Consider the following 25,865-nt stretch of genomic DNA (forward strand, 5'->3'; position numbering starts at 1 on the left):
AAGTAAGGTATTTCAGTTTATTTTTAATACATTTGCAAACATCTCTAAAAACCCGTTTTCGCTTTTTCATTATGGGGTACTGTGCGTAGATTGAGGGGAAAAAATAATGTAATCAATTTTAGAATAAGGCTCTAACGAAAATTTTGAAAAAGTCAAGGGGTCTGAATACTTTCCGAATGTACTGTATATCCACTCAGGAAACTTCTAAAGAAACTATTAATTTCCATTTACAGCACTGGTAATAATTCCCATAATGACAATCTCATTAGTAGCAAACCAGACATGAACAACATTGTTAAATGGGTAGCAGATTGCCTAGCGGTTAAGAGCGTTGAGCATAATTGAAAGGTTGCTGGTTTGAATCCCTGTGCCCACGAGGTGAATCATCTGTCGATATGCCCTTGAGCAAGGCACTTAACCCTAATTGCTCCTGTATGTGGTGCTGGATAAGAGCGTCTGCTAAATGACCAAACTGTTAACATCTTTCTTCCTCTGCCGTTTAGACAACCAGATGTAGGCTACCACCAACATTCCTCTATATACAGTCTACACTGGTGTTCCCCAACTGGCAGCCCATGGGCCAAATATGTCCCGCACGGTTTAATTTTGGTCCCACAAATTGAGCTAAATATTTTAATTGTTGGACAAAAAAACAAACATTAAAAGCACCAGGAAAACACCTCCAAATTATTTTAATTTTGGAAATCTCTTCCCAAGTAGTCCCACGCATAAACAGATGTGATCGTATACAAATGTAAGCAAGGTTTGAAATGATTGTTTTAGTCAAATAATATATATATTATTTGACTGCTTACATCTTCTGTTCGTTTCCAGACGATTCTACATGTTGAATCACCACCATTCATCGCCACACAACAGGTGATCTACTTCACACAGCAGCACACAGCCAACGTTCGTTATGGTGTGCCCCTTACTTAAAATATACATTTACACACATACAAAAAGAAGGACTAATGACACTTCATTATGAGAGGCATATTTAATCATCCTCAGTTACCATAAATAAATAAATATTGATCCCATGAACATGAAACAGAAACCATTATGACAGGACAAATCAACCCCCTGAGGACATGGAGACAACTTTTTACAACTAACAGGGTGTTTTGTAGCACACGTCAGCCCAGGAGCTGGAGTCACTCCTTCTTCTTAGGGAAAGCTGCACAAACCAGTTCATATATGACATATGCAGATCCTGCAATGAAATGTAAGATGTTATTACTAATTAAATAAATAGTGTTATTACAAAAAGGTATTGAGCAACAATGTGGTAATGTACAACCAGACTAAACCAAGAACTTGTGTCAACATGGATTGGTTGCCATTGAGTCCATCTGTACTCACCCAGAATAGTGAGTGCCATTGTTGTTCTGTACAGGATAGCATCACTGACACCACCTTTCAAATGAATTGGAATCCCATTGTCTTCCTGGTGAAGAAAAATATACTGTATCAAACTCATGCAATGCACAGCAACATACAGTATAAGCATCATAACAATAACAATGCCTAACCGTGAACTTTAACACCTTCTCACAAAGCATAGGTTGTTGATTCTGCTCATCACAATTCTTTAGTGTCACATTCCTGATAGAAACACATTAACACCAGAGATACATTAACATAAAACACTGGCGGCCCACTGGTGTGGGGGTAAGTCTCAAGGGAAAAGCACCACTTGAGTGGAAATCGACTTACTTGAATTTATCTTTTCATCTCCTAGTGGAGCAAAGGGCCCCAACGGTGCATCTCCAGAGAACTCTGTTCTGGTTGGTTGAGTGGTCATTAATGCCCTCAAATTGACCATTCTAACCACAGAATGCAACACGTACATTCCAGCAATCACAATGTATTATTTACAGCAAGATCTGCACCGTGTTTTAGAAAGCATTTAAAACAACAGTTTGCACAATCACTTATTGAAAAGCAGCCAATGATGAAGCAGAGGCATCACTCTCCCCTGATCAGTTACCAGTGGTAAATTGAATCAGACATGGCTTTCTCATCTATCTCACAACATTGACGCTGTCCCAAATGGCACCCTTTTCCCTATTTAGTGCTCTACTTTTGACGAGGGCCCATAGGGCTCTGGTCAAAAGTAGTGCACTATAGATGTAAAGAGAATTGGTTGCCATTTGGGACATATTTATTGACTGTTCTCAGTTTACACACAGCATGCAAAGCAGTAACTCCAACCCAGTGAGCTTCTGTCAATCAGATATACTTATCAGTCAACTATATGTAACTCAGGCTTCATATGAGCGGAACTACAAGTGGGCAGGTGGACATGTCACCAGTCATCAAAACTTAAATATCACATTGTCAACATTGAATTCAAGTTACATTTTCCTTGACATTAAACTAAAATTCGAAGAGTAGGTTTTAACGTCATGTTAAGGACATTGCCTATTGGAGCCGTCAGCCATATAAACCCTGTCAATTACCTGGTAATGCTTCTGCTTCTGTGGGACCTTGTTTTCCACCTGCCTGCGGGCGCTGCTGCTCAGCGTCCGCCGCGACACATGCTGAAGCGCCTGTCATATAACGAATAAGAGGCATCAATTTCAAGCTCATTGACACTGTACAGTTTGAGATATTTTAAGATCAGCGCTGGATTGGAATAGGTCGCTGTCTATCTGGGTATTTAACCAAGTTCACTTGCCATAAACACCGGTAAAGTATAACACTTTTAGTAGATAGTAAGCTTGCTAACAGTACCGGTAAAATTGCTAGCTAGTAGCCACTACCGGTCATCCCATGACCGCTAAAGGCTAGTGATGCTACCCTCGTATTCTAGCATGCATAAAAACAGTCAGACCGATGCCGTTGAATACAGATATTAACAAAAACGAATCAAAACATTACTAAATCGATATCTTACTTGAATGTGTCGGTACATCTTCTCCCCACGTCAGTCGTAGTACAAGGACACCGGAAGACCACATTTCCGCTAGTTTCTTCTTTGGAGGATTTACTGACGCGTCATAAAAAGATGTGCATACTGCCACATACTGGGCAGGAGTGTGAACTTGTTGAATAACCAAGCGAAGATTAGCTACCGTCTCTGGGCTATAAGTGCACCGCCAAGTGTCTCAAGATTCAAACATTATATTAAGTATACATTCACTTTTTCAATTTTGCAACAGAGGGAAAACTCCAACAATTTGCAAATAAAATTCTGGTTAACATGAGTTGTCCAGATATTATTTTATTTGTCAAGCAACAGGCATAGAATCTCCAGGTAACAGGTAATTGGGAACTCATGTGCAAACATATTTCACCAATCTGCAACAATCTTAGTAAGAAAATAAATAAGGATGTTCTTCCTGTTTGTGTTCTTGCCTACTCCATTGCCAAGCCAAACATGTTTTACATAACGGGTTTGCAAGAAAGCAGAAACAGACTGGCACCCAGGCTACATGAATGGAGCTTTGGTCCCTGAAAACCTTGAAATTGACAATTTTCCTTTGCGGTATGTTACTTAAACTTGAGTCAAGCTCTGCATATTTTAGGCAGCTGAACAGATTTAACATATATACATACACTGAGAAAATAAGTACTAAAGTACATTGAAAACATTGCAAGCATTCCATTACACTTGACCTGAAAATTTGTGCACATCCTTGTGCAATCTATAGAGACCTATCTGTAGTGTAAACAGAAAAGAAATGTGCCTCAAACTACGGTACTGTATGTAACAACAACAACATACGTGTATGAACCAACAGCCTTGACTCTTGAAGGAATTCCACATTTAGCCTAACGGACTGTTCCAATTTGCTTGACCGTATTCAAACATGATTTTAAATAATTTATTCATAAAGAAGTAAACTAATAAACATCTATGACTGACATACACATATTTCTGCATTAAAACTGTACTATCTGCACATCGATGTAGCGTCATTACATTTCAACTTAGTGCCAATACAACATCTTGACATCAAAACTTACGTAACTGCATAGCTTTCTGACCATGAAAAATAAATACGAGAGAACTTCTACTTTATCGGAACTCTCCCCCTGACGTCTTTGCTCTTCCAATACTTGCACAGCACTTTTGACAAGCAGGTCATTCTTACACACAGTACACGAGCCAGACACGAGACCACCAGTGCTTGTAATTAACCACTGGTTACACCCATGCCTCCGCTAGCCAGCATGCAACATACATACAAGACGTCTTTAGTTAGGGATGTCAGCAGTGTTGTTGCGGCTGCCATATTTGTGGTGGATGATGAGGAGGACCACTCCCAGGAAGAAGCAGACGGAGCCCACAGTGATGTAAGCGATGCCCAAGAAAGGGTTCTTGCCCCCCATCCAGGAGATGGTGCTCAGGATCACACGCTTCCGGCCCTCAAAGCTACGAACAGGATAGTCTAGGATCAACTCATTAAGGAAGACTCATATGCTCAACTTCAGACCCATTTAACATTTGACTTACAAAATAACTCTAGCAACAACGATATTAAAAGGGAGTGGCTCCTGATCCGTGACTGGATCTTGTATTTCTGAGGCTCAGACAGAAAATATATGGTCACGGATCAAGAGCCCACTGCCATCTTAAAAACGTATCATACAATAACAATGTGGACTGATATTATATCATTTGTAGTCTATATTAGTGGAAACAACAAAGAAAGACAGTATTCGTCATCACCCAGCTGGTGATACCTATTGTTATAACAAGTGAAGGAACAGCCCCCTACTGAACACGGCCCAACATCGACCTGGTCTGTCTGAACTATTATGTCAATGACTGTTTTGAACATTCCTATTACATCACAAGCTATCATTCCACAAACCCAAACTTCCTGTACAGCTGTATCATTTGAACAGCTGTCAGTGAAAGGATACTGTAGGTGACTTCCAGGGTGTAGTTGCCACGGGGAAGAGTCGGCGTCATGTTGTTCTTCTTCTGGATAATACGGTACAGCTTACGGAAGGTGGGGAGGGCAGCTGTGCGCATCCACACAATGAAGTCCTCATTGATGAAGCCATTATTCTCAGCGTCTGTGTCTAGTTCATAGACAGGCTTGCGCCAGTTGATCGGCTTGGTTGTACCTGGGTGAGGAAATTATAGTGAGATTCCTAGGAAAAACACAGTGAGATTCTTTATCCACTTCAATAGTAACAATTCTGCTGAGTGCTTGCTCACCTTGAAAAGCACTTGTGAGGTTGGGGTTGCCTCCTGGATTCCTGAACTTCACATGCTTGTCTGTCCACCAAGCAATCCCCTTCTTCATCAGAGGAATTTGGATTCTTGTGCCATTAGGGTCAATGTAATACAGATCCAAAGTGTCTGTGAGGAAAGAGATCATGAATAAACAGAGCTGCTCTTATTGCAATTCTTGTAATGATGGTCTAAAAAGGACATAACTGGCTTACCGTTAAACATGCTGTTGGCGATGGCACCACAGGGAGCAATTGGCATTTTTTCATTGCGAGCATAGGGCTCACACTCCTTACTAGGGTTCTGTGGACATTGCAAGCAGACATGTAACGTTAGATCATTGCACAGAACATACTGACATCTTGCCAATATGATGGATATGTCAGATAACTGAAGATGTAAAATTGTTGATGATCAGTCAAAAGTCATTGCAGAGATTCAGGAATGCAGTGTGAAAATCATGTTATATTTGGCACGGAACCCTGTTCAAAAGGCATAATATGTACCATTAGAGAGGTGGTGTCACCATTCAGTTGGCTGTCATCCCTGGACTTGACATAGCGCCGGTGATTTTGGTAGAAGTTGGACAGGCCATAATACATGAATACATTGCTCTGTTGAGACAAAATTCAATTCAATGTTCATGATGATCACATTTCAAATTCAGAAACATATACCACCACCAACTGAGAGAACTTGAGACATCATCTACGTCCCAAATGGCCCTTGGCCAAAAGTAGTGCACTACATAGGGCAGTGGTTCCCAACCAGGGGTACTAGGACCCCTGCGGGTACTTAACCTTTCAACAGGGGGTACTTGAGAAGACTGATGAGACCCTAGGCCTACTGGTAAAATGCACAAGGGGGTAATTCAGAGGTACTCCGGGCAGAGCAAAATTCAGTTGGTGGTATAGTAACCGGAAAAGGTTGGTAACCACTGACATAGTGTATAGGTTGCTATTTGGGATGCAGACATCACGCTTCATACTTACTTCAAAAGGCTGTTCCAGAGAGAAGGGCAGTGCACAGGTGCATGGTCTTGTGCTGTTCCAACTAAAGCTCTGGGAGCAGTTGAAGCATGGGCTGGACATGTCAGTCCCAGTATAATCAATCTGTAATGACATGTGTAAATCCAAACAGCATTTCCAAATGGCTGGCAATCTTCTGCTTAACATTATTTCAAATGGTGCACCTGTGACCTGGCATCAAATACAGTACATTAGCCAGCAGATTCCGAGCCTACAGTTACGCTTGTTTACACTGAGATGCACTGGGGTCGGAATGCAATCATGGTTAGATTAAGTTAAGACACCGGGCCAATCAGCTCCTTTGTAGTTCAACACGTGACATGACATTTCATAATGGCAGTTATGGCTACTGCTAGCTAGCATGAAGACGAAAAGGGCAGTATTTCAATCTTCTCCATATATCAGTTTGGATGTAGGTACAATTTGGATACAGTGGCACATCCCATCCCTGCATTGAGGTACATTTTCAGACCCATATCTCCAGAAGGCTCCGCAGTGTCTTAATCTAACCATGATTGTGTTCTCACCCCAGTCCAGCTCAGTGAGAACAAGCATAAAGCGGTAGGGTCGGAATCTGTTGCCTACAAATACATATCCCATGGTCGAATGGCCTTTGTAGGACTTGTTTGTGTTTAGGCTATATTTTCTATTGATACCTATCATCATGAGAAACAACAGGAAGTGTGTAAAAAGTAGCTTTTTTGTTTTTTGGTGGCGGGATTGGGCTTCCCCAGACACCTGTCCCATCCCCCTCCCTAATACTACAGGTGCCCCATCCCTTCCTCTTGTACTTATTGAGTACAGTAGCCAGCTAGCTAAGGATCCCGGATAGCATGGGCCTTACCTCGAACTCCTTGATGTTGTTTGACGTGACGTAGAGGCCGATACCAATGGGAATGAAGATGAGACCGATAACGAAGAAAGCTGGAAGAACTGTGCCCGCTGTCAGGATGGGTTGCCAAGCAGGTAATCGTTGTTGTTTAAACGCTGTGTTATCGGGCTTTTTATTCTGGATGGTCCCACCGCCAGGTACGGCGACGTGACCGTCTTCTTCCTTCGCGTTGTAGCTCGACGCCATTATGGCTTCTATTCTAAAATAAAACAACCTGCAGTGGCAGCTATTATAGCGAGTCTCCCTGAAGCTGAAGAAGCTAACGATTTAGCCGAGACAAGTATGAGAACGCTCTGATAAATAAGGTATAATTGTGCTAGTTTTCTATAGGTTATTTCGCAAGATCACTCATTTTAATGAAAAATAGCTAACCCAGCGTTACGAACAGCCAAGTCAGGAAGTGTTTTCATTTTTACATACGTGATGACATCATCAAATATGATGAACGTTTCACCAGTGACACAATCTGATCATTCAATATCATAAACTTTAGCTAATATCTTTGGAGATAATTTCAAAGCAAATAATATAATTGTAATTCTAATTAATTTAATAATATATGTTTTTGTTTTTCCAAATAAATTGATGTTGAACATTCTCGTGACCTGAATTGACCAAAACCATTGTCTTGATTTGTCTACTTGGAGATCCAATGATGAATTCTCAAATAATGACAAACAACCATTTGAATATTCAGGTTTATTGAGGCAAACAAATAACCAGCTGATATAGCATACATAGGTCATCCTTGGACAACTGTGCCTGATTACCTGGATTGATATCATAAATTACCTTTTAGGGCATATTATCTAGACTGTGTGTATGCTATCAAAGGCACACAATGCTCTGTTATCCATGTAGTTCACTTTAAAAAAATACACCCTATTGCCATGGTCAACTGATGGTGTACTGTAGCATGTTTTTATCTGCTTTATAGTAATGCATAGGCTATTAATCCAATCTTAGTCTCTTAATAATACAAATAATTTGGTGGGTGCTTATATTTGTCCTATTTTACACATGTACAAGTGTGTATTAATACGCATGTGTGAATTGGAATTGTGTTTTTTGCAGATCCCAACTCTCCCTGAGACACCCTCGGAGAGTGGGGTCAAAGCCAGGGTCTCTTTTCACAGACGCCATGCGCCATGAGTCTGGCAAACCGAGACTGATTCTAGCAAGTGATGAACTCATCATATAGGTCAGTCTAACATAGACAATGTTAGGGTAGGCGGTGTTTTTCAGCATTTTTTTTTTTTTTTTTTACATCTAGAATTATTTAGCAAAATTCCTATCATGCTTCTAAGAATTGTAATAAAAACACAGTGCACTCCTGATCTGAGGTTAGCCATTCGATAATCTTGAAGTGGCTTTTTTAGGTTATCCTCATACACACAAAATAGTGGGAATAAACATGTTACTGTATACAGTGAGGGAAAAAAGTATTTGATCCCCTGCTGATTTTGTACGTTTGCCTACTGACAAAGACATGATCAGTCAATAATTTTAATGGTAGGTTTATTTGAACAGTGAGAGACAGAATAACAACAAAAAATCCAGAAAAACGCATGTCAAAAATGTTATAAATTGATTTGCATTTTAATGAGGGAAATAAGTATTTGACCCCTCTGCAAAACATGACTTAGTACTTGGTGGCAAAACCCTTGTTGGCAATCACAGAGGTCAGACGTTTCTTGTAGTTGGCCAGCAGGTTTGCATACATCTCAGGAGGGATTTTGTTCCACTCCTCTTTGCAGATCTTCTCCAAGTCATTAAGGTTTCGAGGCTGACATTTGGCAACTCGAACCTTCAGCTCCCTCCACAGATTTTCTATGGGATTAAGGTCTGGAGACTGGCTAGGACACTCCAGGACCTTAATGTGCTTCTTCTTGAGCCACTCCTTTGTTGCCTTGGTCGTGTGTTTTGGGTCATTGTAATGCTGGAATACCCATCCACAACCCATTTTCAATGCCCTGGGTGAGGGAAGGAGGTTCTCACCCAAGATTTGACGGTACATGGCCCCATCCATCATCCCTTTGATGCAGTGAAGTTGTCCTGTCCCCTTAGCAGAAAAACACCCTCAAAGCATAATGTTTCCACCTCCATGTTTGATGGTGGGGATGGTGATCTTGGGGTCATAGGCAGCATTCCTCCTCCTCCAAACACGGCGAGTTGAGTTGATGCCAAAGAGCTCCATTTTGGTCTCATCTGACCACAACACTTTCACCCAGTTCTCCTCTGAATCATTCAGATGTTCATTGGCAAAATTCAGAAGGGCATGTACAGTGGGGCAAAAAAGTATTTAGTCAGCCACCAATTGTGCAAGTTCTCCCACTTAAAAAGATGAGAGAGGCCTGTAATTTTCATCATAGGTACACGTCAACTATGACAGACGAAATGAGATTTTTTTTCTCCAGAAAATCACATTGTAGGATTTTTTATGAATTTATTTGCAAATTATGGTGGAAAATAAGTATTTGGTCAATAACAAAAGTTTCTCAATACTTTGTTATATACCCTTTGTTGACAATGACACAGGTCAAACGTTTTCTGTAAGTCTTCACAAGGTTTTCACACACTGTTGCTGGTATTTTTGCCCATTCCTCCATGCAGATCTCCTCTAGAGCAGTGATGTTTTGGGGCTGTCGCTGGGCAACACAGACTTTCAACTCCCTCCAAAGATTTTCTATGGGGTTGAGATCTGGAGACTGGCTAGGCCACTCCAGGACCTTGAAATGCTTCTTACGAAGCCACTCCTTCGTTGCCCGGGCGGTGTGTTTGGGATCATTGTCATGCTGAAAGACCCAGCCACGTTTCATCTTCAATGCCCTTGCTGATGGAAGGAGGTTTTTCACTCAAAATCTCACGATACATGGCCCCATTCATTATTTCCTTTACACGGATCAGTCGTCCTGGTCCCTTTGCAGAAAAACAGCCCCAAAGCATGATGTTTCCATCCCCATGCTTCACAGTAGGTATGGTGTTCTTTGGATGCAACTCAGCATTCTTTGTCCTCCAAACACGACGAGTTGAGTTTTTACCAAAAAGTTATATTTTGGTTTCATCTGACCATATGACATTCTCCCAATCCTCTTCTGGATCATCCAAATGCACTCTAGCAAACTTCAGACGGGCCTGGACATGTACTGGCTTAAGCAGGGGACACGTCTTGCACTGCAGGATTTGAGTCCCTGGCGACGTAGTGTGTTACTGATGGTAGGCTTTGTTACTTTGGTCCCAGCTCTCTGCAGGTCATTCACTAGGTCCCCCCGTGTGGTTCTGGGATTTTTGCTCACCGTTCTTGTGATCATTTTGCCCCCACGGGGTGAGATCTTGCGTGGAGCCCCAGATCGAGGGAGATTATCAGTGGTCTTGTATGTCTTCCATTTCCTAATAATTGCTCCCACAGTTGATTTCTTCAAACCAAGCTGCTTACCTATTGCAGATTCAGTCTTCCCAGCCTGGTGCAGGTCTACAATTTTGTTTCTGGTGTCCTTTGACAGCTCTTTGGTCTTGGCCATAGTGGAGTTTGGAGTGTGACTGTTTGAGGTTGTGGACAGGTGTTTTTTATACTGATAACAAGTTCAAACAGGTGCCATTAATACAGGTAACGAGTGGAGGACAGAGGAGCCTCTTAAAGAAGAAGGTACAGGTCTGTGAGAGCCAGAAATCTTGCTTGTTTGTAGGTGACCAAATACTTATTTTCCACCATCATTTGCAAATAAATTCATTAAAATCCTACAATGTGATTTTCTGGATTTTTTTCCTCAATTTGTCTGTCATAGTTGACGTGTACCTATGATGAAAATTACAGGCCTCTCTCATCTTTTTAAGTGGGAGAACTTGCACAATTGGTGGCTGACTAAATACTTTTTTTCCCCACTGTATATGTGCTTTCTTGAGCAGGGGGACCTTGCGGGTGCTGCAGGATTTCAGTCCTTCACGGCGTAGTGTGTTACCAATTGTTTTCTTGGTGACTATGGTCCCAGCTGCCTTGAGATCATTGACAAGATCCTCCCGTGTAGTTCTGGGCTGATTCCTCACCATTCTCATGATCATTGCAACTCCACGAGGTAAAATCTTGCATGGAGCCCCAGGCCGAGGGAGATTGACAGTTCTTTTGTGTTTCTTCCATTTGCGAATAATCGCACCAACTGTTGTCACCTTCTCACCAAGCTGCTTGGCGATGGTCTTGTAGCCCATTCCAGCCTTGTGTAGGTCTACAATCTTGTCCCTGACATCCTTGGAGAGCTCTTTGGTCTTGGCCATGATGGAGAGTTTGGAATCTGATTGATTGATTGCTTCTGTGGACAGGTGTCTTTTATACAGGTAAAAAAAACGGAGATTAGGAGCACTCCCTTTAAGAGTGTGCTCCTAATCTCAGCTCGTTACCTGTATAAAAGACACCTGGGAGCCAGAAATCTTTCTGATTGAGAGGGGGTCAAATACTTATTTCCCTCATTAAAATGCTAATCAATTTGTAACATTTTTTACATGCGTTTTTCTGGATTTTTTGTTGTTATTCTCTCTCTCTCACTGTTCAAATAATCCTACCATTAAAATTATACACTGATAATTTCTTCGTCAGTGGGCAAACATACAAAATCAGCAGGGGATCAAATACTTTTTTCCCTCTCTGTACATTTGGTGTGACCAGTATTGTGTTTCTATCACACATACAGTATATAGTGTACACTGAACAAAAATTTAAATGCAACATGCAACAATTTAAAATATTTTACTGAGTTACAGTTCATATAAGGAAAGCAGTCAGTTGAAATGAATTAATTAGGTCAAATTAATCTATGGATTTCACATGACTGGGAATACACAGATACTTTAAAAAAATACACAGATACCTTTAAAAATACACAGATACCTTTAAAAATAAAGGTATTGGCAGGATCAGAAAACCAGTCAGTATCTGGTGTGACCACCGTTTGTCTCATGCAGCGCAACACATCTCCTTCGCATAGAGTTGATCAGAATGTTGATTGTGGAATGTTGTCCCACTCCTCTTCAATGGCTGTGCAATGTTGCTGGATATTGGCGGGAACTGGAACACGCTGTCGTACATGTTAATCCAGAGCATCCCAAACATGCTCAATTGGTGACATGTCTGGTTAGTATGCAGGCCATGGAAGAACTGCAACATTTTCAGCTTCCAGGAATTGTGTACAGATCCTTGCGACATGGGGCTGCGCATTACCATGCTGAAACATGAGGTGATGGCGACGGATGAATGGCACGACAATGGGCCTCAGGTACTTGACACAGTATCTGAATTGTGTTCGTTGTCCGTAGCTTATGCCTGCCCATGCCATAACCCCACCGCCACCATGGGGCACTCTGTTCACAACGTTGACATCAGCAAACCCCTCGCCCACACGATGCCATACACATTGTCTGCCATCTGCCCAGTACAGTTGAAACCGGGATTGATCCGTGAAGAGCACACTGCCAGTGGCCATCGATGGTGAGCATTTGCCCACTGAAGTCGGTTACGACGCTGAACTTTAGTCAGGTCAAGTCCCTGGTGAGGACAACGAGCACGCAGATGAGATGGTTTCTGACAGTTTGTGCAGAAATTCTTCGGTTGTGCAAACCCACAGTTTCATCAGCTGTCCGGGTGGCTGGTCTCAGATGATCCCGCAGGTGAATAAGCTGGATATGGAGGTCCTGGGCTGGCGTGGTTACATGTGGTCTGTGGTTGTGAGGCCGGTTGGATGTACTGCCAAATTCTCTAAAACGACGTTGGAGGCGGCTTATTGTAGAGAAATGAACATACATTTATCTGACAACAGCTGTGGTGGACATTCCTACAGTCAGCATGCCAATTGCATGCTCCCTCAAAACTTGAAACATCTGTGGCATTGTGTTGTGTGACAAAACTGCACATTTTAGAGTGGCATTTTATTGTCCCCAGCACAAGGCTGCACCTGTGTAATGATCATGCTGTTTAATTAGCTTATTGGATGGAATATCTTGGCAAAGGAGAAATGCTCACTAACAGGGATGTAAACACATTAGTGCACAATAAGCTTTTTGTGCATATGGAACATTTCTTGGATCTTTTATTTCAGTTCATGAAACATGGGACCAAAACTTTACATGTTGCGTTTATATTTTTGTTCAGTACATTTCCCCCATTGTACATCATCCTGTTAAATTGTTTCTCTAATTTGTTTTTATTCATCAATCTCTACACATAGTTATAATGTAGCTTATTATATAGCTTATGAAGCGTTTATAGTATAGTCTATCGTGTTTAGCTCCTGTGTACATACTGTATGTGGATTGTGTAAATTCTGCGTCTGTATTTTTTGTCTGTCCATTTATTTACTGTCTGTAACTCTGTAGCAGCACCATTTCACCGAGTCAAATTCCTGTACATGGAAATGTATTTGGCGAATAAAGGTGATTCTTCTTTAGCACTGCTGTGAATATCTATCAACACCATCACAATAAAATATCTGTCTTCTAAACAAATAACTGACCCACTGCCCCTCCTCAGGGATGTTAGCTTAGGCATCTGGGAGATTCACTTCTTACTCTTCTTAAGTGAATCTTAGCCATGTATCGTTCCTCACATACAAACCGCTGCAGAGTTAGCTCTGATCCAGGGTGTTACGTGTGGCTTGAGTCAAGCCTTCCATTGAAGAAGGGTCAAGCCACACGTAACACCCTGGACCAAAGCTACTGTAGAGTACACTTTGCATACCTCCTAAACAACTCCATGTGGCCCTACTTCGCAAAGTGATGTAAGCCAGAATCCAGTGGTAATGCTATCAGAAAACCCACAGAATTGAAAATAGAGCCTTGTTAGGTGCTCCCGAGGTTAGAAATCATCTCCATGACAGTCTGCTAAGTGCTGACTGTCTATTTGCTGATCGTTGTTTGACAGTTGGCCATATGGTTGCAGTGCAGGCCACTTGTCAGAGAAGGTGAAGGAAGTTCCACATCACTGTCTCATCTGGGCTCAACTATCACATGGTGCACAACATTTCCTGTGGGGACAAGAAATCATTAAAAGAACCATGAGTGATACTGTGCCATTGTATCCTCACTCAGACCAACCAGTGAATACATGAGGGTCATTACTGTGTGCCCCCAGGCTTGGAGGGAAGCAAAAGTCATTCCGCTACCTAAGAATAGTAAAGCCCCCTTTACTGACTCAAATAGCTGACCAATCAGCCTGTTACCAACCCTTGGTAAACTTTAGGGAAAAATTGTGTTTGACCAGATACAATGCTATTTTACAGTAAACAAATTGAGAACAAATGTTCAGCATGCTTATAGGGAAGGACATTCAACAAGTACCGCACTTACACAAATGACTGATGATTGGCTGAGATAAATTGATGATAAAAAGATTGTGGGGGCTGTTTAGTTAGACTTCAGTGTGGCTTTTTCCATTATCAATCATAGTCTGCTGCTGGAAAAACGTATGTGTTATGGCTTTACACCCCCTGCTATATTGTGGACAAAGAGTTACCTGTCTAACAGAACACAGAGGGTGTTCTTTAATGGAAGCCTCTCCAACATAATCCAGGTAGAATCAGGAATTCCCCGGGGCAGCTGTCTAGGGCCATTACTTTTTTCAATCTTTACTAATGACATACCACTGGCTTTGAGTAAAGCCAGTGTGTCTATGTATGCGGATGACTCAACACTATACATGTCAGCTAATACAGCGACTGAAATCACTGCAACACTTAACAAAGAGTTGCAGTTAGTTTCAGAGTGGGTGGCAAGGAATAAGTTAGTCCTAAATATTTCTAAAACTAAAAGCATTGTTTTTGGGACAAATCATTCACAAAACCCTAAACCTCAACTAAATGTTGTAATAAATAATGTGGAAATTGAGCAAGTTGAGGTGACTAAACTGCTTGGAGTAACCCATGATTGTAAACTGTCATGGTCAAAACATATTGATACAACAGTAGCTAAGATGGGGAGAGGTTTGTCCATAATAAAGCGCTGCTCTACCTTCTTAACAGCACTTTCAACAAGGCAGGTCCTACAGGCCCTAGTTTTGTCGCACCTGGACTACTGTTCAGTCGTGTGGTCAGGTGCCACAAAAAGGGACTTAGGAAAATTGCAATTGGCTCAGAACAGGGCAGCACGGCTGGCCCTTGGATGTACACAGAGAGCTAATATTAATAATATGCATGTCAATCTCTCCTGGCTCAAAGTGGAGGAGAGATTGACTTCATCACTACTTGTATTTATGAGAGGTATTGACATGTTGAATGCACCGAGCTGTCTGAACTACTGGCGCACAGCTCGGACACCCATGCATACCCCACAAGACATGCCACCAGAGGTCTCTTCACAGTCCCTAAGTCCAGAACAGACTATGGGAGGCGCACAGTACTACATAGAGCCATGACTACATGGAACTCTATTCCACATCAAGTAATTGATGCAAGCAGTAAAATGAGATTTTTTAAAACAGATTAAAAAACACTTTATGGAACAGCGGGGACTGTGAAGCAACACAAACATAGGCACAGACACATGCATACACACACATACACATGGATTTTGAACCGTAGATATGTGGTAGTGGTGGAGTAGGGGCCTGAGGGCACACAGTGTGTTGTGAATTTTGTGAATGTATTGTACAGTTTTTAAAATTGTATAAACTGCCTTAATATTGCTGGACCCCAGGAAGAGTATGGGGGTCCATAATAAATACAAATACTCAAATAGAGGTAAGGGTTGCATCCCAAATGGCACCCTATTCCCTTTATAATGTACTACTTTTGACCAAGGCCCATAGGGTTCTGGTCAAAAGTTGTGCACTATATAGGGAATAGGGTGCCATTTGGGACACAGAAGACAAGGACAGAGTCCTCTGTCAAACTACTGATACTATTATTTTGAAAACATTAATGATTCTTTGTGTGCAGAATGTTATCATTAGATTCATCCACACACACACTTTATTCCACCAAAATCTTAGTCAAACAACCCCAGGGAAGTGAAGGCAGTCAAACAACCCCAGGGAAGTGAAGGCAGTCAAACAACCCCAGGGAAGTGAAGGCAGTCAAACAACCCCAGGGAAGTGAAGGCAGTCAAACAACCCCAGGGAAGTGAAGGCAGTCAAACAACCCCAGGGAAGTGAAGGCAGGCGACAATTTGCAGGATCAGGATGCATCTGAGTGAAAGTGGAATTCACTTGTTGTGAATCTGTGTTTCAGCTAACTCATGTTTACTGTCCCAGGCCTGGTTTCCAGATGCTTCTCTTCGCAGGGAGACCCTACATTAACCCATCACCACCTTCTCTTCTCTATGGCTGCGTCCCAAATGGCATCCTATTCCCTATATAGTGCACTAGTTTTGACCAGGGCCCATAGGAGTCTGGTCAAAAACAGTGCACTATATAGGGAAATTGGTGCCATTTGGGACGCAGACTATTTCCATTGGGTCTGGTACCCATCTCCCTCCTCCTGTAGCCCTGCTTTACTGAATATTCAGGTATGCCCTCCCATGCACCATGACATCAGCAAGTTTTTTTCTTATTTTGCCTCATTTCACTTCAGTAAACCTTTGTTCATCCGCTCATTAGGATAGGAGGATGTGTTCTCATGGGAGCAGTAGTCTCTGGTTTTTGTTATCGCTTTGTAGAGCGGGAGTCTGCTTGTTAGAAATAAGTATTTCTTAATTGCTCTAGAGCAGTGGTCACCAAACTACGGCCCGCGGGCCGGATACGGCCCGTCAGCACATTTGGCCCGGCCCTCTGAACAATACCAGAGACGCTATCGGATTTTTTTCCTATTTGGCCTCCAGAAAAAAAATCCTAGGCCCGGCCCTGTCAAAGAGAGAACGGAATAATGGCGAAAAGGTTAGGTAAGAGAAAAATTGATTCAGAATGCAGGGTATTTAACCTGCAGTGGACAAACGATTATTTTTTTGTTCAATGCAAAGAAAAGGCTGTTTGTCTCATCTGTCAAGAGACGGTGGCGGTATTCAAAGAATACAATCTTCGCCGACACTATGAATCCCGTCACAAAGACAAGTACGATAGCTTGCAAGGCCAAATACGAGCAGACAAACTCTCAAAGCTAAAAAAGTGGACTACTATCTCAGCAGAATACATCCGTTCGGGCCAGCTTTCGGGTTGCTGAACTGATAGCAAGCAGCGGTAAGCCTTTCACTGACGGAGAGTTTGTTAAGAAATGTATGGATGCTGTCGCGGAGGAGGTGTGTCCCGAGAAGAAAGATGCATTTAATGCCGTAAGTCTGTCGGGCGAGTACAATCACCAGACGCGATTGAAGAAATCGGGAGTAATGTATATGCCCAGCTGCAGCAGAAGACGAAAGAATTTGACTTTTTTCATTAGCACTGGATGAGAGCACGGACGTGCAAGACACAGCGCAACTGCTCATTTTTATTCGTGGAGTTAGCGCAAACTTTGAGATATGCGAGGAGCTGGCAGCCCTCCAAAGTCTCAAAGGGACTACAACGGGAGAGGATATTTTTGACAAAGTGTGCCAAACCATGGAGAAGTTGGACCTGGACTGGTCAAAGCTAGCTAGCATCACGACTGACGGGGCTCCTAGCATGGTGGGCGAAACTTCGCGGTCTAATAGGACGCATGAACCGGGAGTTGGAAAAAGGGGTCTCACCGCCCCGCTACGAGTCCACTGCCTAATTCACCAGCAAGCACTGTGCTGCAAAGTGTTGACGTGGGATTCTGTAATGAAGGTTGTGGTGTCGTGCATAAACTTCATCAGAGCAAAGGGACTTAAACACAGGCAGTTCCAAGAATTCCTGTCTGAACTGGAGTCTACGCACGGAGATGTGCTGTACTACACAGAGGTCCGATGGCTGAGCCGGGGCAGAGTTTTGAGGCGTTTTTACGAGCTGCTACCCGAAATTAACGCATTTCTTCATTTAAAAGACAAAACGGTCCCAGAGCTGATCGACCCAGAATGGAAATGGCACTCGCATTTTTAACAGACGTGACAGAAATACTTAACAGCCTTAACTTGCAGCTACAAGGCGAGGGGAAACTCATTTGCGACATGTATTCACACATAAAAGCATTTGAGGTGAAATTAGCGCTGCTTTTGGAACAAGTGAAAAGCGCAACTTCGTCCATCTTCCTGCTACCCAAAACCTGTCGACAGAGAACCCAGCGGTCCCGTTCCCAGCTGAAAAGTGCGTGGAAGCACTGGAAATGCTGAAGGCGGAGTTCGGTGTGCGATTCAGTGAACTACATGTTCATGCAAAAGAAATCCGTCTTTTTTCAGAACCCCTTTGTTGCCGACATTGATGAAGCCCAGCCTTCATATCAGTTTGAGTTGGCTGAGTTACAGAACTGTGATGTTCTGAAAGACGCATTCAAGCCCAACAGTCTCATTGACTTCTATGCCGCCCTCCCAAACGACACATATCCAAACATCAAAAAACACGCAATGAAAATGTCGACAGTTTTTGGCAGCACGTATATCTGCGAGAAAACCTTTTCTCGCATGAAACTGCTGAAAACTCCGATGAGATCAAGATTGACAGATGAACATTTGCATCAGTGCTTGAGACTGGCTGTAACTAGAATGGAACCTGATATTCAACTTCTCACCAGCCAGATGCAGGCCCACAGTTCACACTGATGAACATACATAGGTAAGCTCACTTTTCTGACTTGAATGAGTCATTCTGAGCATAAACAAATATAATCATAATAAAATCTACTGGGATAAAATCCATCTTTACAACCATACTGGTAGTGAAATGTATTGTGCTGTGTAGGTGCTGTATCACTTAGTTCAGTTTCTCAACCTGCTTCCTTTGTGGTTTTCACAGGGAAGTTGATGAGAGAGAGCTGCAAACAGCGGTGTCTACAAGCCTACTGGAACCTACAAAAGGATTATAAGGAAGGAACACAAGAACTTTAAGAGACTGCTCATATGTGTCAGAGAGATTCTGCTCTGACAACTGAGCTGAACTTTTATCTGTTAAGATTGTGCATGGCACAACAGAAAGTTAATGTTCCATGGCTTTTTTTTCTATGAAGAACCCAGAGAGAGTTATTTAGTTATTATTTATTTCATAAATAGTGTTATTTATTTCCTGTTTTTTCTGTGAAGAACTCAGAGAGGGTTATTTAGTTATTATTTATTTCATTAATAGTGTTATTATTTGTTTCCTGACTTTTTTTCTGTAAAGAACCTGGAAAGGGTTATTTGGTTATGTGTGAAACAATAAATGTTTTAAGCTCTCCTACGATCGTCACACTTTTTCTGTTACAAACTGACACCGGCCCCCCATCAGAGAAGGGAAAAGTTATGTGGCCCTCACAGGAAAAAGTTTGGGGACCCCTGCTCTAGAGGGTATGTTTAATCAATTGGTGCATGGCTATGAGAGCATCACCACCCTGTGTTGAATTTATTTTCTGTCTGGATCCAGACCTGTGACCTGCCTTCCCTCAGCACTTCATTTTCACATCCTTGTTTAAATACTTTTTGGAACAGGAGCCATTTGGAGGAAATACTGTAGGCCTTGATGGTCGCTAGCCAAATGTAGTGGACCTTATTGTAAGTCCATAGTCCAGGTAAAAATTAATTATTTACCATATAAATAACATTGCATTTAGTCATCAGATCAGAAAGACTGCTTCATAATTTTTTACTCTCCAATTTAGCGTTTTCAGATTGAGCTGTACATATTTGTCCAGAGGGAACTATAGATCAACATCAGAACATCATATCATCTTGAGACAGGCTACATAGGGACAAATGCTGGAATTTAAAGTATGATGATGCAATGCATCTGACTCAAACATTACTTGATAATTCAATGACAAGGCTACACCTTACAGTCTGGGTGCTCTTGAAGCAGAAAACATAAATGTAAGAATGAAAACTATATTGTATAGAGATATATAATCTCCTCTGTGTCCTGAATAGACAACAAGCTCCTTTTTTTTAGATCTAACCCTGAGATAATGCGGTACACAACACATTTCCCCTCCATCCATCAATCCCTTCCAGAAAGAGTTATACATAAGGACTAGATCATATCAAGAACCTGGGCCAAAACATTAACAGTTTCTTCCTGTTTTCACTCTATTGGTCTTTCACCCTCACTGTGGGTGTGTCCCAAATAGCACCCTATTGCCTTGCCAATACTTCAACGGTGAGGTACTTGGCAACCTATTCTCTACATAGTGCACTATTTTTGACCAGAGTCCATTGGCAGTGCTTCATTTGAGTCATTGTCCTGTTGTGTGTTGGGTCATTGTCCTGTTGAAAAACAAAAAATAGTCCCACTTAGCGCAAACCAGATGGGATGGCGTATCGCTGCAGAATGATGTGGTAGCCATGTTGGTTAAGTGGGAAGCACACATGCAGAGATCATCCGTTCACCTACTCTGCGTCTCACAAAGACACAACGGTTGGAACCAAAAATCTCAAATTTGGACTTATCAGACCAAAGGACAGATTTCCACCGGTCTAATGTCCATTGCTCTTGTTTCTTGGCCCAAGCAAGTCTCTTCTTATTATTGGTGTCCTTTAGTAGTGGTTTCTTTGCAGCAATTCGACCATGAAGTCCTGATTCACGCAGTCTCCTCTGAACAGTTGATGTTGAGATGTGTCTGTTACTTGAACTCTGTGAAGCATTTATTTGGGCTGCAATTTCTGAGGCTGGTAACTCTAATGAACTTATCCTCTGCAGCAGAGGTAACTCTGGGGCTTCCTTTCCTGTGGCAGTCCTCATGAGAGCCAGTTTCATCATAGCGCTTGAAGGTTTTTGCGACTGCACTTGAAGAAACGTTCAAAGTTCTTGAAATGTTCCGGATTGACTGACCTTCATGTCTTAAAGTAATGATGGACTGTCGTTTCTCTTTGCTTATTTGAGCTGTTTTTGCCATAATATGGACTTGGTCTTTTACCAAATAGGACTATCTTCTGTATATCAACCCTACCTTGTCACAACACAACTGATTGGCTGAAACGCATTAAGAAGGAAAGAAATTCCACAAATTAACTTTTAACAAGGCACACCTGTTAATTGAAATGCATTCCAGGTGACTACCTCATGAAGTAGTGACTACTGCGAGTGGCGCAGTGGTCTAAGGCACTGCATCACAGTGCTAGCTGTGCCACTAGAGATCCTGGTTCGAATCCAGGCTCTGTCGTAGCCGGCCGCGACCGGGAGACCCATGGGGCGGTGCACAATTGGCCCAGGGTAGGGGAGGGAATGGCTGGCAGGGAGGTAGCTCAGTTGGTAGAGCATGGCGTTTGCAACGCCAGGGTTGTGGGTTCGTTTCCCACGGGGGGCCAGTATAAAAAATAAAATCAAAAGGATAATAATGTATGCACTCACTAACTGTAAGTCGCTCTGGATAAGAGCGTCTGCTAAATGACTCAAATGTAAATGTAATGAAGCTGGTTGAGAGAATGCCAAGAGTGTGCAAAGCTGTCATCAAGGCAAAGGTTAGCTACTTTGAAGAATCTCAAATATATTTTGATTTGTTTAACACTTTTTTGCTTACTACATGATTCCATATGTGTTATTTCATATTTTTGATGTCTTCACTATTATTCTACAAGGTAGAAAATAGTAAAAATAGAGAAAAACCCTTGAATGAGTAGGTGTGTCCAAACCTTTGACTAGTATTGTGTACATATAAAAATCATACAGTGGACACCTAAGCCTATAGGCCTTTGCATGCAATACCCTGATACATTTAGTGGTCAAATCTCTAACAGCTGAACCGTGAGGTGGAAAAGTATTGTTTTAGGAAAGTAGCCTTATGAAGATTTTTGAATATTCACATGAAAATCTATCGCCAATTGGATGGAAACCTAGCTATAGACACCCAAACACTCTGGCAAGTGTGCTAGTCCAATGTCACGTTGATTATGCCTGCACATCATGGTTCACCAGCAGCCCCAAACATCTAAAGAATAAACTACAGACCAGCCAAAACAAGCTTGTAAGAATTGTACTTAAACTCCCCCCTCATACTTATCTGGAGGTTGAGAATTGTTTTGTCTCTATCTCTGTAATGTGTCTGTATCTATGTAATTGTATATGTATTTATTACAAATAATAATAGGGATCACAATGGAAATAAGTCCCCGACTTTATTATGCAATCCCGGTCACTTAAACAAATATTTGTGTGTATATATGTATTTTTTTTTACTGACAAATAAAATATATCAATCAATCCAAAGTGTGCAGCGGCCAATTTGTTACAAAACACCAAAAAGTTTAATGACATTCTGAGATTGTCAAGTCTTCGATACTGGGTAAGCCTACAAGGTAGGGAGGGATGTATGTTCTGTTTGTCCAGATTGACACAGTCTATTTATTGTGGTGTTAAAAATGCAACCTAGGATATTGAAGTGCCCGAAGTCGGTATACTTTGTTTCTTGGTTGTGTGGTGGATTGGCACAGAAACCTGTTGGTGGAAAATTTGTTGCATATATTTTATATAATTACAAATATGGCATCAAAATGTAGAAAATCGGATTTCCCCCTAGCTGATCAGTGTCTGCAGCCGGCTCTGATCGTAGTGTAATGAAACATGCAGGGAGAGTGAGCTCGTCTGTGGTGGTCGGCGAACCCTCAACCTTATGGCCCGTAGCCCTGCGTGGCATCAACTGTGCCACAAAAGCATGCTGAAGTGGCAAAGTATTTTATAAACACAGGGTCGCTACAGTTATTGTTATTTGTGGTTGTAAACATTATCTTTAGTTAATTGTATGATTCTATGAGAGGGGAGGGTGTTAAATTTATTTTCCAGTACAAGGGGAGGGTCATGTGAAAACATTTTTTACTTTAGGGAGGGGGGTGCATTTTGTTTTTTAATGACACCTTGAGTTGGACCAGCCCCTCCCACCCAGTAAATTTCGAACATGCAAGATTACAGATGAAGAGTTTATTTTTGCTTTTGCTTAGTATTCTCTAACATGCTGTAAGCCATTTTACAGAGCAGTCACAGAGATAGATAGATAGAGGACTCATCATGGATGTAACCCGTTTTAGCATGGACATTGCCATTGAGGGCTTCCACCATGCTTGCGCCATTTTACAGTAGTCAAAGTAGTCAACTGGGTGAGGATTTCAATGGGTTGTAGCCTCGATGGCGCTGCCCATGCTGTCACAGACGCTATAATGGCACAGATATAAAGATGAGTCCTCTATGAGAGCAGTATGGATCAAACACTATGGAAGGTTTCCTGATCGTTACTCTCCTGCTTTCACAAAATTATTTATTTAGTGAACATCAAGAAGATTTTGCATTGTAATATCGCAACATGAATAATATAAACAAACAACAGTCATACTTTATTCCAAAGAAAAATACTTAATTTTTTTGTGCCACAAATTTGTGTTGTTGATGACTGATCAAAAGGTATTTTACACACGAAGCTACCGTTTTCCGAAACCTCCATAAGAAATGGTGAAACAAAAAGAATATTAAAGGCCCAGTGCAGTCAAAAATGTGACTATCCTGTGTTTTATATATATTTCCACACTATGAGGTTGAAATAATACTGTGAATATGATGATAATGCCCTTTTAGTGTAATTAGTCAAACGTTCAGTTTTCCTCTCCCGATTCAGACCATTCCCACAAATTCTTGCTTGAGAAATTGCCCTTTGCTAAGAAGCTATTTTTGTTTATTTTTGCCCATTTTAATTGAAAACAATCACAGTAAGGTACTTAATTGTTACCCAGAAATGATTTGATATTGAGATAAAAATGGCTGCATTAGACCTTTAACAACATGAATTATGGAACAAAAAATATCAACAACTCTCAGTGTGACAACAAGCCTGATGAGGGATTAATAACATTGTGTCAATCAAAACAAAAAGCATTGCATTCTGGGTAGATTAAAACATGCATGGAAATGCATTCTGGTCAACATGCCACACAGCCTGATCGAAATCAACATGAATATAAAAATATTTTGGGAAAACATAACTACAATACAATCTCATTTCAATGTGCTTTGCCCCAGTGTTTGAAAAGTTGAAAAGGGACATGTACAGTGCTATGAAAAAGTATTTGCGCAGCTGGGTCATGCAGCCAGACAATGATCCAAAACACACAATCAAGTCTACATGAAAATTGCTAAAAAGCAACAAATTGGATGTTTTGGAATGGCCTAGTCAAAGTCCAGACCTAATCCCAATTGAGATGTTGTGGCAGGACTTGAAACGAGCAGTTCATGCTTGAAAACCCACACGTCACTGAGTTAAAGCAGTTCTGCATGGAAGAGTGTGCCAAAATTCCTCCACAGCGACGTGAGAGACTGATCAACAACTACAGGAAGCATTTGGTTGGAGTCATTGCAGCTAAAGGTGGCACAACCAGTTATTGAGTGTAAGGGGGCAATTACTTTTTTTCACACAGGGGAATTAGGTGTTGCATAACTTTGTTTATGAAATAAATATGTAATTGTTGTGTTATTTGTTCGCTTATGTTCCCTTTATCTAATATTAGGTTTTGGTTGAAGATCTGATAACATTCAGTATCACAAATATGCAAAAGTAGAGAAAATTAGAAAGGGGGCAAATACTTTTTCATAGCACTGTATGTGTGTCTGTGATAGAGCTATTGTGTGTTTTCTGTGTTCCTGTGTGTATTTGTTTTTGGCCGGCAACGGACTGGTCAGAATTTAATCATGGGTGACTCTGAGTCCATAGATAGATAGTGGGGGTAGCATGTGGCCCTCAGCACTTCCCTCCCCCTGAGGAGGTAGAGCTGCAGACTGTCGACCTCCTCAGTTCAATTTTCATTGACTGGCGCTCGGTTCGCGACTCTAACCGTGTCACAGTGGACACGCCTGTCACAACTGCCTTGCCTGTTTTCATACCTTTTGGCATAGGGATTCGTGTGGCCGCGGCCCGAGATGACTGCACATCCGCCCCGGGCTGAAAGGAATCACACAAAGTAAGACAAAAGCACAGACAGAAAAGGTTTTTTCAAGTATTATTATCATAGTATCATAGACAAGCACAATAGCAACAACAACAACAATTTACTTTGTGTACATTTGGTGGAAGCAAATTCAAGCTGGCAAGCTATATACTTGTTGCTGTGAGACCACTGTTTTGTCATACATGTAAATTAAAGAAATACATTCACACCGATTCAAGAGGGATGACAAGAGTTGGCCATCTTGGATATTGATTTTGATTAGAATTGCAATAGAATTGAAGTGTTACATTTCTTATCTTTCAAAAAGCTTCCATCCATAAAGAGCTTATTTAAATCTAGCTGTATTAAATGCCACAGTGTTACCATAGTTACCATAGCTCACCTCACCCTTCACAGCATTAGGAAAGTGCATTTCAAAGCTAGCATCCCAAAAATAGTTTAGGTTGAATTAACAGAACTTGGGATAATATATTATACACTACAGTAAGCTGGTGTTATTGGTGATGAGCAGGTAAGCCCACTTTAGTAGTCAAACATCCAAATTGGTCATCACTGGTCCATTTTGGGTTAAAAGGAAGGAACATGTCAGTTTGTGCCAGTAGAAACAGGTGTGTCAAAACAAGGCCCTTTGAGAGTGGCCTTCTAAGTTGGGGATATGCATGTCAATTCATTCCGGTGTTAGTATTGGTAATATGTAATATAAGAAGTGTATTTATTTTGGTATACCTGGAAAGAGTGCTATCTAGGGAGCAGACCCCACCTGATATCATTTTGAAACATTTAAGAAGCAACTGAAATATAGAAGATTGGATATCATTTAGATTTTTTTATCTGAAAA

General features: G+C 41.5%; 3 protein-coding genes across 6 annotated transcripts in view; all 3 read right to left on the reverse strand.

Moving 5' to 3' along the window:
• Window positions 1-985: 985 nt before the first annotated feature.
• LOC121552255 (cytochrome c oxidase subunit 7A2, mitochondrial) lies at window positions 986-3,008 on the reverse strand. Its single transcript, XM_041865016.1, has 4 exons — window positions 2,903-3,008; window positions 2,466-2,555; window positions 1,366-1,450; window positions 986-1,216 (listed from the first exon to the last, which is right to left on the reverse strand). Exons 1-4 carry the CDS (start codon window positions 2,918-2,920, stop codon window positions 1,158-1,160), a joined length of 252 nt encoding a protein of 83 aa, XP_041720950.1. The 5' UTR covers window positions 2,921-3,008; the 3' UTR covers window positions 986-1,157.
• A 195-nt stretch (window positions 3,009-3,203) lies between these two features.
• Window positions 3,204-7,524, reverse strand: LOC121552249 (cell cycle control protein 50A). The gene is made up of 7 exons (XM_041865012.2): window positions 7,067-7,524; window positions 6,187-6,306; window positions 5,701-5,808; window positions 5,410-5,497; window positions 5,180-5,323; window positions 4,879-5,085; window positions 3,204-4,400 (listed from the first exon to the last, which is right to left on the reverse strand). The coding sequence occupies exons 1-7, from the start codon at window positions 7,298-7,300 to the stop codon at window positions 4,207-4,209; spliced, it is 1,095 nt and encodes a 364-aa protein (XP_041720946.1). The 5' UTR covers window positions 7,301-7,524; the 3' UTR covers window positions 3,204-4,206.
• Window positions 7,525-13,182: 5,658 nt separating this feature from the next.
• The window catches only part of LOC121552314 (filamin-A-interacting protein 1), a 43,541-nt gene continuing 30,858 nt past the window's right edge, over window positions 13,183-25,865 (reverse strand). For 2 of the 4 annotated variants that reach the window (XM_041865122.2, XM_041865125.2), the window contains one exon: window positions 24,621-25,020. In XM_041865122.2, the coding sequence (XP_041721056.1) occupies window positions 24,820-25,020 (201 nt within the window). In that variant the 3' untranslated portion in view covers window positions 24,621-24,819. Of the gene's footprint in view, window positions 14,122-24,620; window positions 25,021-25,753; window positions 25,819-25,865 lie in introns of those variants that run through there. The other 2 variants (XM_041865123.1, XM_041865124.1) reach the window with 2 other exon arrangements.

Source organism: Coregonus clupeaformis, chromosome 36 (genome assembly GCF_020615455.1).
Source record: "Coregonus clupeaformis isolate EN_2021a chromosome 36, ASM2061545v1, whole genome shotgun sequence".
Classification (NCBI taxonomy): domain Eukaryota; kingdom Metazoa; phylum Chordata; class Actinopteri; order Salmoniformes; family Salmonidae; genus Coregonus; species Coregonus clupeaformis.

Coding starts and splice junctions, on each gene's coding strand:
- LOC121552255 (XM_041865016.1), bottom strand. Junction 1,451..2,465: donor AGAAGCAGAAGCATTACCAG/GTAATTGACAGG, acceptor TTTCTTCACCAG/GAAGACAATGGGATTCCAAT. Junction 1,217..1,365: donor AATGGCACTCACTATTCTGG/GTGAGTACAGAT, acceptor ATTTCATTGCAG/GATCTGCATATGTCATATAT.
- LOC121552249 (XM_041865012.2), bottom strand. CDS start 7,300: ATGGCGTCGAGCTACAACGCGAAGGAAGAAGACGGTCACGTCGCCGTA. Junction 6,307..7,066: donor ACAACATCAAGGAGTTCGAG/GTAAGGCCCATG, acceptor ATGTCATTACAG/ATTGATTATACTGGGACTGA. Junction 5,086..5,179: donor CCTCACAAGTGCTTTTCAAG/GTGAGCAAGCAC, acceptor TTCCTCACCCAG/GTACAACCAAGCCGATCAAC.